Genomic DNA, 16315 nt, shown 5'->3' on the forward strand with positions numbered 1-16315 from the left:
TGCACGGGCAGGCAGATTCTTTACCACAGAGCTACCAGGAAAGACCCCAAGATTATACATCTAAATAAAACAGCTACATATTGTGTAACTGTCAAAATAAAAGTAAGATTCTTGATGAGAGGTCAGATTTAGAATATAATATAGTCACTCTAGAGATCTCAGGCAGGAAAAAGTGATTAGGAATTGTACAGGCATGCCTTGAGTGTGACCAAATTTTAGGAAGAGTGGGCAAAAGGAATCCAGATCCCTCAGAAAAATAAAACAAACTTCCTCTGCAAAAAAAAAAAAAAAGCAACCTGTCAATTAAATAATAGGATTTATGCTTAAAGATCATAAAACCTGTTTCTATTGCCGAATGCCCTTCAGGTTTTTATGGTAGAAATAAATCCTCCTCTATAGGTTGAGTATCAGAAGAAACAATCCTAAGGGATTCTGTCTTGGTTGATGGAGAAGTATATCTCATCTCAAAAGTCGATCTGAAAGGTAACCTAGGAACAATTTTACTTTGATGATTCTGATGTTTGATGATATTATAAACTTGCCCTAGATCATTAACGAATGGTAGAACTGGAATTTGAACTCAATTACCAGTATTACTATTATTGAGTTTACCTGACACTAAAGACAGGTGAGTGTGTAAATGTACATATGTGTGTGTTTTGTGTTAACTTGCCTCTCTGAGGAACTGCAGCAGTCATTCATTTGCGAGGTGAGATGAAACTACTTCTAAATATCAGTTAAATAGTAAGTATACATGTAAGGAAGAGGGTCTTGTGTACACAGACTACGCTACTGAGATCTGCATCATGATCATATTCATGTTCTACCTACATTCACAGGACTCTTCAAAAGTTTTGTGGAAATAATCTTAGCATTTATCATTTTATAAAGAGAATGGTGCCTATCTTAAAGCACATATATAGTGCATTTTAACGGGTTAAATATAAAACCTTGTTTTTTGTGCATCCCTATTTGATTTATACTTGTTCAGCTTAACTGCCTACATACAAAAATTCTTCCAGATGGGAAAGAATCAAACTATCACCATAATTATATAATAAGGAAATAAACCATCAGAGTCACATACCATCTTTATAAGATAAACAATTTCAGTTTTCTTCTAATATTTTTTTTTTATACACAGGTCAAAGATGATTTACTTTTATTTTTATAGTTTTCATTTGGTGAATGATTGCTAAACATTCTAATGTGGCCTAGTGTTATAAGTTAGATTTAATGTATACAATAATTCCCCAACAGCAGGACACAGTAATTAACATTATAAGCTTTGTATAAAAAAAAAATTCAGTTTTTAAAGCAGCTGTGTACTAAAACTACTCAAGGTCATACTAAACCAAATTAGACACACATCTATAAAATTTCACCTTTAGATAGCTTGACATGAAAATAGAAAAATTAAGAGGCTACTACTTAAGACCAGAGATCATGTCTTATTTATCTTTGTTTTCCCACAACATTTTTCAGGTTCTTTATTCACAGTATCATATTTACACTAATTTATTTGGTAAAAGTGCAAACTGATAAAATTTGACAGTGTGAATAAAGAGCCTTAAAAATGTCATACAAGATAACTCAAGCCCCAAGAAGTCGTGGCACTTCCCTGGGGATCCACTGGTTAAGACTCCATGCTTCCACTGTAGGAAGTATGGGTTTGATCCCTGGTTGGGGAACTAAGATCCTACATGCCACAAAGCGTGGCCAAAAATATTAAACAACAACAAAAAAAACTTGAAAGAAAACAAGATAAATCTACTTCTAGGAATATAACCAAAGAAGGAGTCAGAAATATAAATAATTTGTGAATAGCTATAAATTGGTTTGTTTATAACGATCAAAAGAAATGTCTTCAAAAAAGGTAAATGTTTAAGGAAATTTAAGTAAGAGTGACAGAAAGCTATATTATTAAAGACAATGTTTACAAATAGTTATTAATGACATGGAAAAAATCTAAGAAGGATGCTAAGCTGTATGCTCAAGCGTGATATTAACTATGTTAAAAATATGCACAGGAAAAAACAAGAATGAAGTAAATAAAAATGTTAAAAGTAATTGATAAACTTCAGAAATTTATTTCATTCTCAATACTTTTTGAATTTTCCCAATGTATTATACAGGTAAATTATTTAAACAATCAGAAAATAGCAAGAAATGCTTTAAAAGCCTCTCCCATTTAAAGTAAATTAGTAAAAAGATTTTTATTATTTAGAAGTCACTGTACAACTTGTATAAATAATATTTACCTCATCATCATCATCAGGAACTGAATCACATAAGGATGGTACCCAAGCAAGAATATTGCAGTCTCTGCTACCACTGTAAAGTTCCTATAATACAGAAAACAAAGATGTGGTTGTGGGTCAGTTGAAAGCTGATGCCAATGTGAAATGAACAATTTTTTAAATGACTAACTCTTACGTTAGATTAGATGAAATCTATTTCTATTCCCCAAAGAAACTGGATTGATGCCCCTTTCTTTTGTTTAAGAAATAGTAAAACTTTGTTTTGTATTTTAAAATAGTATTAGGATATGTTAGAATTTGCTTACATGATTAAAATTCACAAAAACCATCGCCATAGTTTTTTTTTAATCAATTGTATCTATATTTCAAGTGTCAGAGAATAAAACATGGTTGCATCAATAACTGAACTTTAATAAAGGCTTTCAATGAAGAAACCATATGCTGTTGTTCAGTTGCTAAGTTGTGCCTGACTCTCTGTGACCTCATGGACAGTAGCACACCAGGGTCCTCTGTCATCCACTATCTCTCAGAATTTGCTCAAATTCATGTCCATTGAGTTGGTGATGCTATCTAACCACGGCATCCTCTACTGCCCTCTTCTTTAGCTTTCAATCTTTCCCAGCCTCAGGATCTTTTCCAGTTAGTCGGCTCTTTGCATCAGGAGGCCAAAGTATTGGAACTTCAGCATCAGTCCTTCCAGTGAATATTCAGGGTAGGAAATCAACTGGTTTGATAGGTTTGACCAATCAAATCGACTGGTTTGACCTCCTTGCAGTCCAAGGGACTCTCAAGAGTCTTCTTCAGCACCACAATTTGAAGGTATCAAGTTTTCAGTGCTCAGCATTTTTTCTGGTCCAACTCTCACGTCCACACATGACTAATGGAAAAACCATAGCTTTGACTATAAGGACCTTTGTGGGCAAAATGATGTCTTTCCCTTTTAATATGCTGTCTAGATTTGTCATAGCTTTTCTTCCAAGGAGCAAGCATCTTTTAATTTCAGGGCTTTAATTTTAATTTGTCACTACCTGCAGTGATTTTAAGAGTCCAAGAAAAGAAAATCTGATACTGCTTCCACTTTTCCCCCTTCTATTTGTCATGAAGTGATGGAAGTGGATGCCATAATCTTAGTTTTTTTGAATGCTGAGTTTCAGGCCAGCTTTATTCACTCTCCTCTTTCACTTTCATCAAGAGGCTCTTTAGTTCTTCACTTTTTGCCATTAGAGTGGTATCATCTGCATATCTGAGGTTGTTGATATTTTTCCCAGCAATCGTGATTCCAGCTTGGGATTCATCCAGCCTGGCATTTCACATGATGGACTCTGCATATGGGCTTCTCTGGTGGCTCAGAGGGTAAAGCGTCTGCCCGCAATGTGGGAGACCTGGATTTGATCCCTGGGTCGGGAAGATCTCTGGAAGAAGGAAATGGTAACCCACTCCAGTACTCTTGCCTGGAAAATCCCATGGATGGAGAAGCCTTGGAGGCTATAGTCTACGGGGTTGCAAAGAGTTAGACACGACTAAGCGACTTCACTCCTACTCTGTGTATAAGTTAGATAAGCAAGGTGACAATATACAGCCTGGTCATACTCTTTTCCCAATTTGGAATGAGTCAGTTGTTCCATGTCTGGTTCTAACTGTTGTTTCTTTACCTGCATACTAGTTTCTCAGGAGATAGGTAAGATGGTTTGGTACTCTCATCTCTGTCAGAATTCTCCACATTTTGTTGTAACCCACACAGTCAAAGGCTTTAGCATAGTCAATGAAGCTGAAGTAGATGTATTTTTGGAACTCCCTTGCTTTCTCCATGATCCAACGAATGTTGGCAATTTGATCTCTGTTCCTCTCTGTCTTTTCTAAACCCAGCTTGTACATCTGGAAGTTCTTGATTCACGTACTGCTGGAGACATTAGCTCGAAGAATTTTGAACATAATTTTGCTAGTAAGTGAAGTAAGTGCTTTGAACATTGTTTGTCATTGCCCTTCTTCAGGATTGGAATGAAAACTGAACTTTTCCAGATCTGTGCTCGCTGCTGAGTTTTCCAAATTTGCTGACATATTGAGTGCAGCACTTTAACAGCATCATCTTTTAGGATTTTAAATAGCTCAGCTTAATTCCATGACTTCCGCTAACTTTGTTGGCAGTAATGCTTCTTAAGGCCCACTGGACTTCACACTCCAAAATGTCCAACTCTAGGTGGGTGACCACACAACTGTGGTTATCCAGGTCATTAAGACGTTTTTTGTATAATTCTTCTGTGTATTCTTGCCACCTCTTCTTAATCTGTTCTGCTTCTGTTAGGTCCTTACCATTTCTGTCCTTTATCATGCCCATCCTTGCATGAAATGTTCCCTTGATATCTCCAATTTTCTTGAAAAGATCTCTAGTCTTACACATTATATTGTTTTCCTCTATTTTTTTTTGCACTGTTCATTTAAGAAAGCTTTCCCATCTCTTTGCTATTCTGTAGAACTCTGCATTCTGTTGGATGTATTTTTTCATTTTTCCCTTGCATTTTGCTTTTCTTCTTTCCTCAGCTATTTGTAAAGCCTCCTCAGGTAACTACTTTGCAGAAACTGTAAGAGTTTCTAGCTAAAATAGGCCAGGAATTAAAAAAAAGTTTTATTTAGCTCAAAACTGCCCAACTAGCTGCTGAAGAGCATTAAGAGTCATATGCCATGCTTGTTGAGAAGCTTATTTTATAAGCTTGGACTGATGCAGTCAATGACAATGTCTTTTTGGATATGGTGTCTGTACATGCTGAACAATGTTCATTCTTCTTCTGAGAAAACTTCAGAAATATGTTATATTGGCTAGTACTAAAAATATTTCTATGGGGCAGTGAAATAGATACTCTCACATACAGAGGGTATAAATTGATATAATCCTTTCAGAGACTGAAATCTCTGTATGTGACAGAAGTTTCTGCATACATTTCTAAGAAGTCATGCTAAAGACACATATGAAATTCAATGTTATTATCACCAATATTATATTTATAATAAAACAATAATTTCCCAAATATTATTGTCCAGGGTTATGATTTATATATAAATTTATGCTGCATTAATATGATATGATACTATATAGCCACTAAATTTATTTTTGAAGAATATTTAATGGCACTGGAAAACATTCATATTGTCAAGAGAAAGGAGCAGGATATAAACCAAATACAGACTGAAAAAAAAAAGCAAGATATAAAACAGTAGCTCAATTTTTTAAAAAGCTACTAAGTAAAGAATAAGGGCTAAAAAGAAAAATCAGCAAAATGTTAAGTTAAAACTCTGACTGACTGTTTTACTTTTCTCACAGATGTATTTCTGCACAAATATTTCTAACACTACAACTTTCTTTCTGATCTGGTATTAAATTATTTAGTTTTTTTTTTTCATCTCAAAAGCTATTTGAGGCGTGGTACAATCAGCATTTTTCTAAAAAAATAAAAGTAAAGGTTCTTGGTAAAGGGAAAATAAGATTATTAAGTAACTTATAGGAAATATAGATGTAAAGAAAATTAGGTAAATTATACTTAGCTACACATTATCAAATTTCCTAAATGGAACAAAATTCTACAGACTGTACTATTTAAAATTTAGAATGCATGGTTACTGTGGATGGTGCAAAGATATTTTCATATGCCCAGTGCTGTAGAGCAATTTACTTCCTGAGAAGACAAGATTATATACTCAAGACATACTAAAGTCAGGTAACCTTGTTTTTTCATGATTAAATTAAGGTACTATATCTTTGCCAGGAATATCCCATACACTTTGACAATTTGACTAAGCTGAAGCATGCCAGTCTTATTAAAGGTAAAATTATTTTATCTTTGTAATTAATATGTTGTAGGGTGCAACTTTGAGACTATGTAAATATTCCCTTCCTCATCAGACTTCCAAGTTAATTACTTCCAGGTTAATTACTAGTAGCAGAATGGATTCAGGGATCCCTATTCTAGTTAAAAGAAAATAATCAACTATTATCATTATTTATTTTGATGTTGGATATATCTTCAAATTTTTATATTTATAGCAGAATTACTATAAATATCAATTTTATTTTCAGATAGCGAGTTTTTGTGTAATATATAATTGGTAAATGGGTTCTGCTGCTAAATGGATGCAAAAGCACTATTCTTTTACTTTTGCAATTTAGATTTACAATTATCTTCCTTTTCAGAAATCATAATAGATGGAATGGGATAAGAGCTGGAAGCTTTTTGATATAATAAAGTAATTCAAATCTTTCTTAGCACATAGCACATATAGAAATGGTATTTGTCAGGAGGCAACTGGCCTCAGCTTTCTGGCTATCCTAGGCCTGTTCCAGCGATTTCAGGGACTGAGAGGAATCAATTATCTTTACTTACTTTTAATCTGTTCTAATCCATTCTTCACTCACTTTCAGTCCAATATTCCTAGCAGGAACATCTGCTAGGAAGCTCTGATTAGGTGGAAAGCAACAGCTGGTAGTCAGAATACTTGAATTAAAATCTTGGCTTTGTCTCTAGTGACTCTGGATAAGAAAAGTACTGTATTCTACAAATTTCTTTGGATGGACAATCACCCTCTGTCAATCTACTTGCAGATCTGAGGCAAGTTCTATCACCCCCTGGTTGCCTTAGTACTATTTCCCCAGAAGTAACACTAAAAATAGTTAATAAGTAGTACATCAGGACACTGGCCATCAGAAGAGATACTGGACATAGAGTAGAAGCAGGGTTTCAAAGGTCCCTCTTAGTTACTGGGTTGAAGTGAGGTCTAGGAGGCTCCAGGAGATGAGGTGAAGCTGGAGGTCATGTAAGGCGCTTAGTACAACAGCTACGTAACAAACTAAAGGATATGTGTTTGAGTATTTTAATAACGAATACTGCCATATAGATGTGTGCTAGCTGAAAACTAGCCCTGTATATCTTACTTCATAGTGTCAGACACAGATTAAGTAGTGCCTATTAATGAGTGACTGAATAGGTGATAAAGTCCCTCCCTGGCAATAACCCATGGACAGAGGAGCCTAATAGGCTATAGTCCATGTGGTCGCAAAGAGTTGGACACGACTGAGCGACTTCACTTTCACTTTTCACTTTCATGCACTGGAGAAGGAAATGGCAACCCACTCCAGTATTCTTGCCTGGAGAATCCCAGGGACAGAGAAGCCTGGTGGGCTGCCGTCTATGGGGTCACACAGAGTTGGACATGACCAAAGCGACTTAGCAGCAGCAGCAATAACCCATAATTTTCATTCTTTCAGTATTTAATTTTTATAAGCCTTATTTTCCTCATCTACAAGGCAGGGAAAATCCCAACAATCTCGCTACACTGAAGAATCACTTAAAGGAGCATATGAGATAATCTATGCGAAAGTTCTATGGGGAAAACACTCTGTTCCATTGGTGAGACTAAAGAGAAAGGTTAAGATGTTAAAAAAAACAAAACCTACAGGTTTTGGCAAGCTAGCTACCTGAACACTTTAAATTCCCTTAAGTATCATTCTTACCTGGAAATTAGACTGAAATACACAGCAGTCAACACTTTTATAGTGTCCCTTAAGCATAGTTATCTGTTCTCCAGAGTAAATTGTATAAACAGCAATGGTGCTACCATATGGTACAAAAACAAATTCTGAACTGCAGCCAGAGGAGACAGTGAATTTCAATCCTTTTCTACTATCATTATATACTTTTCCATAGTTGACCTGCAAGATGTAAAAGCATAAAGTTACTTATACATGAATTAAAAAGACAATAGAGATAACCATTTACTTAAAATATATTATACTATAGAAACAACTCCAGTGAGTCTAAAGAAAATGATCAGTGTCCTAACAGAAACAAGGACCAAACATGTACATTTTGCATACAAGGAAAGTACAAATAGTAAAATGACCCACAAAAACAAATGTTCACATTTCAACCTTGACAGAAATAAAAATGCAAATTAAGGTAACCTTGAAAAATCATTTTAGACCATTTAGCAAAAATTTTAATAAACCATTAAGACACTTAATATTACTACAAGTGAGGTAAACATGTAGATGGCACCCCTACATGTCACCCCTTCTAAAAGGCCAAATGGTTTATTATGCAACAAAATATAAAGTATACCTTAATACTGACACAGATGTATATATAAATACATTTTTGGAGAGAGAATAACTTTATTTTTATACATATATAAAATACACATAAAGTTAATATACAAATATACATGTAACAAAATTTAAATATATAATATAAAGAAAAAATACACATAACATAAAATTTGCCTAACCATATTTAAGTATACAGTTCAGTGTCATTAGGGCTTTCCAGGTGGCTTAGTGGTAAAGAATCCATCTGCCAATCTAGAAAATGCAACAGATGTGGGTTTGATCCCTGGGTCAGGAAGATCACCTGGAGGAGGAAAGGACAACCCACTCCAGTATTCTTGCCAGGATAATCTCATGGACAGAGGAGCCTGGCGGGCTACTGTCCCTGGGCTCACAAAAAGTCCTACACGACTGACACACATCAGTGATGTAAAGCTTATTTACACTGCTGGGCAACCAGCACTACCATCCATTTTCTATCTTGCAAAACTGAAATTCTGTAACCATTAAACAACAAAGATATTCTTACTCCTTGACCTAGTAACTGCTACTGGGAATTCATCTTAGGCTAATAATTAAACAGCAAAAAGGTATATGCCCAGAGGAATTCCATGTGGCCTTATCTAGAATGGCAAAGTAATTGAGAACAGATGTAAATTCCTAAGAGTATTATATTAATTCTAGTTTATACAGCAGTTAAAAATTATAAGTTTGAAATTATGTAGAAAATAGAAATAAAAGTTAAGTATAAAAAGAAAAGAACACAAATAGTATATATACACTCTAATTGCAGCTTTATATAAAAAATTATATATTTGCAACAAAATAATAATTCTGTACCTGTACGCCAAAGTTGCAAGCCCAACAACATTAGCATCACCTGCACAATTAGAAATTCCAGATCCCATCCCAACCTACTGAACTACAATCTTCATTTTAACAAGATCCCCAGATGATCTGTAAGTACATCAAGGTCTGAGAAGCTTTGGGCTAAAGAAATTGACAGGTTTACTTTCTGCTGACAATTTAGATAAGCAGTTTAAGGTAAGCATAAAACCAGTATCTAGTGATCTGAGAATTGTGAGTGGGATCACCAAAATCTCCCTTCACTATGGCTAATACTGGAGTTTAAACAGTGAGTGATTTGCCCTTTTCTCCTTAGGTTGGGTGGGAATGGGTGTGTGTGTGTGTGTGTGTGTGTGTGCGCGTGCATGCGTGCACGCATGTGTATGAGGCTCAAAGGGATATGCAATGGTAATTATGGATACTACACTCAGCTTACACACCATTGAGATTTATATGTGAGAGAAATGAGCACATGTATTCAGCAATCCCACTGAAGGGGTGGTATAGTGAAATGTTAAAAGGTTAAACTTATAATCAGTAGATTTGGGTTTCTGAAACCAACTCCACCCCCATAACTTTTTTTTGCCTCTTATGAGTAATGAATGACTTAACTTCTGAGTTTCATTCTTCTAATATGTTAAAATGAAATAACATTGTTTACCAGAGATTGTCAAAAATAAAAAGAAATAATGCATAAGAGAAAACCTAGCATACCAAAGTATTCAGTGAGTCCCTAGATTTATTAATTCTTATATATTTAAAAGTATAACATTCCCCCACTTGTGTATTTTGATCCTTCATGTACAACAATTTGCAGAATAACATCAGGGTGGGAGGATGGACAAAAAACACAACTAGCAGAAAAAGAAAAATCTCAACTAGCAATTTTCTATTCCTCCTAGAAAAATTATGAACTGCTAGACTGTAATGGTCTTATTCATACATCAGCACACCTACCTACAAAACTTATGTCCTTTCCATTAAACCACATTCCATCCCAAATGTGAACTGGAAAGTGTTCAATGAGGTACAAATACTGAACTAGCTCACTAACTTCTGTGTTTTTAGGTGCTCCCCTGCAATCCATCTTGCAACTTACTGTCCTATTAATCTTGGTAACTCACTGTTGTGATCAAATCACCTTTGGGATCTAAACTATCAATACCTTTTCAATGTCCATGGAATGAAGTTCTAATAACAGACTAAGCCAAGGAGAGGTCTACCGTTTACTAAGTGCTCAGTGTCACACACTGTGCTAGGTGATTACCTAAGCTCCCCATTTTATGACTATAAGTATTTACCAAAAAAAGCAGCATGTGACAAATATTATACTATATATTATTATGAAAGTAAGGGAAGAAGAACTAAAGAGACTCTTGATGAAAGTGAAAGAGGAGAGTGAAAAAGTTGGCTTAAACCTCAACATTCAGAAAACTAAGATCATGGAATCCGGTCCCATCACTTCATAGCAAATAGATGGGGAAACAGTGAGAGATTTTATTTTTGGGGGCTCCAAAATCACTGCAGATGGTGATTGCAGTCATGAAATTAAAAGACGCTTACTCCTTGGAAGGAAAGTTATGACCAACCTAGACAGCATATTAAAAAGCAGAGACATTACTTTGCCAACAAAGGTCTGTCTAGTCAAGGCTATGGTTTTTCCAGTAGTATATGGATTTGAGAGTTGGACCATAAAGAAAGCTGAGTGCCGAAGAATTGAGGCTTTTGAACTGTGGTGTTGGAGAAGACTCTTGAGAGTCCCTTGGACTGCAAGGAGATCCAACCAGTCCATCCTAAAGGAGATCAGTCCTGGGTGTTCATTGGAAGGACTGATGCTGAAGCTGAAACTCCAATACTTTGGCCACCTGATGCGAAGAGCTGACTCATCTGAAAAGACCCTGATGCTGAGAAAGATTGAGAGCAGGAGGAGAAGGGGACAACAGAGGATGAGATGGTTGGATGGCATCACTGACTCAATGGACATGGGTTTGGGTGGACTTCAGGAGTTCCTGATGGACAGGGAGGCCTGATGTGCTGCGGCTCACGGGGTCGCAAAGAGTTGGGCACGACTGAGCGACTGAACTGAACTGAACTGAATAACAGGCTACTTTTGGTTATGATGTCTTCAAGTAGGTATGTACAGGCTTTGAAAAGATTTTGATGGGGAGGAAAATTTCATAGATGTTGGATAGGATGATGGCAAATACAATTCCCTATCTTATGAATTCCTTTAATTGTCCCAGAAATATATACATCTTGTCACTGAGTAAATATCTACAGTGATGCAGAGACTCCATCATAAGGCAGCTCATTTCACTGACAAACAACTATCAGCATAATTAATGACAGGAGAGGAAGATCCCCCTGGAGAAGAAAATAGCAAACCATTCCAGTAATCCTGCCTGGAGAATTCCATGGAGAGAAGAGCCTGGTGGGCTCCTACTCATAAAAAGTTGGACATGACTGAGCAAATAACACTTTCACTTTTCAACATTTACTGAATGTTAACATTTGCTGTAAGTATAAGACAATGTGTACCAAATATTTTACATGTATTATTTCATATAATATGCAAAACAATACTATGAGACAGGCAGCATTATTAAACAAATGAAAACACTTAGAAAAGTTAAGTATTTCAAGCAAGGTCTCTTGGCTAGTAAACGACAGAATCAGAAACTAATCTAGGTTACAGTAATCAAAAAGTATGGTACTACACTGTTGTAAATTATTTTTCTTTCATTCCACTAAATGATGATCACAGTCTACTGTAATACAAGTGAGCACTAGGTACTGTGGAATCATGTAAGCTAAACTAGAGGAGTTAAAGAGAAGTTGTGCCTGAGATGAATTTTGAAGGCTGAGAAGCAGCTAGTACAGAAGAGAGTATTCTAAAGCAAAGGCAGCAGTCTATACAGCAGAATGGAAGGGTGAGAAAGCCTGGCATATGGCACCCCACTCCAGTACTCTTGCCTAGAAAATCCCATGGATGGAGGAGCAGGGTGGGCTGCAGTCCATGGGGTCGCTGGGAGTCGGACACGACTGAGTGACTTCACTTTCACTTTTCACTTTCATGCATTAGAAGGAAAAGGCAACCCACTCCAGCGTTCTTGCCTGGAGAATCCCAGGGACGGGGGAGCCTGGTGGGCTGCCGTCTGTGGGGTCGCACAGAGTTGGACACGACTGAAGCGACTTAGCAGCAGCAGCAAGTTACTCAATAGGGCTAATGGTAGGGAAAAAATGGGGAAGTGGCAAGATATAAAGATATAAAGTTGGTGAGTTAGAAGAGACAGCTTATGAAGGCCTTGTGGACAGTAGGCAAAAACATTCAGTTTTAATGACCTGAAAGTGTACTGACGAAACACTGAAAGACTTTCACACTGAAAGATGACTTTGGAAAAGTTAGAAGGATGTTAGAGTAATTAAAGAGAGCAATCCTGAGAGCCCAGAGTAAGGCTGGAAGGGAAGACAACTATGAAAAAAATTAAGAAGAAATAATTAACAGGACCAGTAATTTGACTTAATTAGGAAGATGGGATATAGGAAGAGAAGAATAAAGGACAGACTCCCAGTTTCTAGACATTGGTAACTGGGTCAATGATAACATCAGTAACTAAAACAGTAAATACCAGAATTGTTATTTTAAAATTTTGTTGTTGTGCCAAAAGCTATCTCTCTGTGAATTTTGCCTGTGGGTATGTGTTCTGTACTCCAAGGCAATGGTCTCCAGATTGCAGCTGGCACCTCAAGGAGTCTGTAAGATGATCCATTATGGTGTGAGAGGAAAACGTGAGAATTTGTTTTATTTTTAACTAAAAAAATAGAAAGTAAGCTTTAATAAAATATATAGACTCAACACTAGGTGTATATAATTTACAAATAATTATATACACATTAGAAGCATGTACTTATACATTTTTCTCAAAATAGTAAGGGTACTACTCAGCAGGCAGCATCCTACAATGAAGATGGTTATCATTAATGATATGCCTATTACTCAGCAGATTATGGTCCAACTCTTTACCTACTTCCATTCTACCCTTACAATGACTGTTTAGGTACATAATAATCCTGATTTACAAAATGGAGACATTGAAGCTCACCATAGTCCTTCATTAACTCACCTTAGATAAACTGCCTAATATCCCCAAGTTACTAAATGGTAGGACTGGAATTTATTTACTATTCTGACAGCCCATTAAATGTTTAAAGACAGTGTTTTCCCTGAGAAATACTTTTCTGGGATCAGTGTCTCAATTTTTTTAAGTGTCTTTGTAGGTGAGTTTCTGGGCCACTGTAGTATTTCTACATGAATGACTTTTTCTCTGATAAAGACCTTTTTAAAATGCATTATCCATTATAATGGCTTCCCTGGTGGGTCAGACAGTAAAGAATCCACCTGCAATGCAGGAGACCCAGGTTTAATCTCTGGTTTGGAAAGATCCTCTGGAGAAGGGAATGGCTACTCAATCCAGTATTCTTGCCTAGAGAATTTCAAGAATAGAGGAGCCTGGCGGGCTACAGTCCATGGGGTCACAAAGAGTTGGACACGACTGAGCAACTAACATAATTCAATCATAAATACCCTATTCAAATTATGGACTTCTAGCAAAAATCCATAGATTATGAGTATCACCTTCAAGAAGGAGAGAAAAATGGAATAAAATCACATGAACAATTTATGGATATACTCACTACCATTTGTATCTATCACATTCACCTCTGATGCACATGTCAACTTACTTTTCCAAGGTGACACTGTCACTTCTCCACTCAAAAGCCTTCAGCAGCTTTCCATTTCACCCACAAAAAAAGCCAAAGCCCTTATAGAGGGCTACAAGCCTATAAGCTCTGGCATACTGTTCCTTCTGCTCCTCATCTCCTGCTACTCTCTCCTTTGTTTACTCTAGTCTAACACAAGAGCCACATACATGTTCCTTGGGTGTCCCAAGCATGCTTCTGCCTGCAGGTCTTTGTACTTTCTTCCTTCTTCCTGGAATGCTTTCCCCCCAGAAGTTGGATGACTCACTCCTCCATTTCCTTCAGGTCAAATGTCATGTTCTGAGTGAGACCTAGCTTGACTGCCCTATATAAAACATCAACTTCGACTTGCCAATATTTTCTGTGCTCCTTTTCTTCACAGAACCTGCTGTGTGCTGTGCTGTGCATCGCTGCTCAGTCATGGCAGACTCTTTGTGACCCCATGGACTGCAGCCCAGACTCCTCTGTTCACAGGGGTTCTCCAGGCAAGAATACTGGAGTGGGTTGCCATGACCTCCTCCAGGGGATCTTCCCAACCCAGGAATTAAACCCAGGCCTCCTGCATTGTAGGCGGACTCTCTACCATCCAAGCCACCAGGGAAGCCCCTTCATAGCACTTACTGCACATAATACATATTCTACCAATCCATCCACCCATCCATTTATCCATTGCTTGAATGATGGATATCTTTCTTTCTCTCCCTGGAAGGTAAGCTCCACAAGGAGAGAACTTTTCTGTGTTTGTCTACTGCTGTATAGTACTGTCTGGCATACAGGAAGTACTAGTAAATACTTATTAAACAATGCAAACAATGAGAAAAGGAAGGCAAGACCTAGTTAGGGACATGTACAATATAATGAACAGGAGAGTCTAAATGAGACCTCACAATGCCTGTATTTTCAGCCTGGGAATTTCATAAAGAATAAGAGGGATTAGCAAACTCTAATCTAGCACAAACAATTCTGACTTTAAAGTTAGTTTTTAATAATAAAAGTAATACATAGAATATTTAAGACAGAATTAGCTAGAAAGGATGAAAGAAAGGAATATGATTTAATATTAATATGAACCTTAAGGTAGTTAACAAATAAGTTAAGGGGTCTGGATATAATCAGCATTATTATGGTAACAGTGGAATCGAGAGTCAAACTTGTTTTCTAGCTATGTAAATTCAGGAAAGTTACTTAATTTTATGTCTTATTTTACTCATGTGTAAAATAGATATTATATTAATATTATAATAACAAGAACCTACAGAGTGTTGATGTGGTCATTAAATAAGGCCATATATAGTCTGGCCTATACAGTATAAGATAATTTTTATTAGCATAGTAACTAGGACATAAGTGCTTGATAAAGATTAGCTGTTAGTATTATCACCAAATTAAAAACTTTTGGAAGCCTATTCTGAAAGTTACTAAAACAAGAGGTACATCTTGTAAGGACCACAACATAAAATTTTTAAAAGGTACTAAAAATTAATTACTACATAAGAATCTAGCACTTTCATGGAAAGGGTGTGGAGAAAAGGGAACCACACTGTTGGTGGGAATGTACATTGGTACAGCCACTATGGAAAACAGTATGACTGTTCCTTAATAAACTGAAAATAGAGTTATCATATGATCCAGTAACCCCACTCCCAGACATATATCTGGAAAAGAAGAAAACACTAATTCAAAAAGATACACGCACCCCAATATTCCTAGTGTAACTATTTATAGTAAGACACAGAAGCAAACTAAATGTCCACTGACAGATGAATGGATAAAGATACACACACCCACACACACATACTAGAATATTACTCAGCCATAAAAAAAAAAAGTCATTTGCAGCAACAAGGATGAACCTAGAGATTATCATACTAAGTGAAGTGAGTCAAAGATAAATATTATATGCTATCATTTACATGTGGATTCTAAAAAATCATACAAATAAAGTTATTTACAAAACAGAAACAGACCCACAGACACAGAAAACAAAGTCATAGTTACCAAAGAGGGGGGTGAGGTGGGGTGGGGTGGGGCGGGGCAGATATATTAGATGTATGGGATTAACAGATGTTGCTGCTGTTAATAGATTAATAGATACACACCACCATATACAGAATATGTAAACAACAAGGATTTACTACATAGCACAGGGTACTATATACAGTATCTTACAATAACTTATAAAGGAAAAGAACTGAAAAAACAGACACATACAGATATGTACATATGCCTAAGTGAATCACTTTGCTGCACACCTGAAACTAACACAAAATTGAAATAAATTACACTTCAATTAAAAAAAAGAATCCAGCACTTTTAGAATACATCTACTCCAGTATTAAAAGTGCCATACATTTTG

General features: G+C 36.3%; 1 protein-coding gene across 4 annotated transcripts in view; it reads right to left on the reverse strand.

Annotated features, from left to right (window-relative positions):
• Nucleotides 1-16315, reverse strand: part of ERCC8 (ERCC excision repair 8, CSA ubiquitin ligase complex subunit) — a 57529-nt gene that overhangs the window by 10773 nt on the left and 30441 nt on the right. For all 4 annotated transcript variants that reach the window (XM_065905262.1, XM_065905260.1, XM_065905261.1 and 1 more), the window contains 2 exons: nucleotides 7762-7959; nucleotides 2262-2345 (listed from right to left, as the gene is read on the reverse strand). In XM_065905262.1, the coding sequence (XP_065761334.1) occupies nucleotides 2262-2345; nucleotides 7762-7959 (282 nt within the window). The remainder of the gene's footprint in view (nucleotides 1-2261; nucleotides 2346-7761; nucleotides 7960-16315) is intronic.

This window comes from Muntiacus reevesi, chromosome 14 (genome assembly GCF_963930625.1).
Source record: "Muntiacus reevesi chromosome 14, mMunRee1.1, whole genome shotgun sequence".
NCBI lineage: Eukaryota > Metazoa > Chordata > Mammalia > Artiodactyla > Cervidae > Muntiacus > Muntiacus reevesi.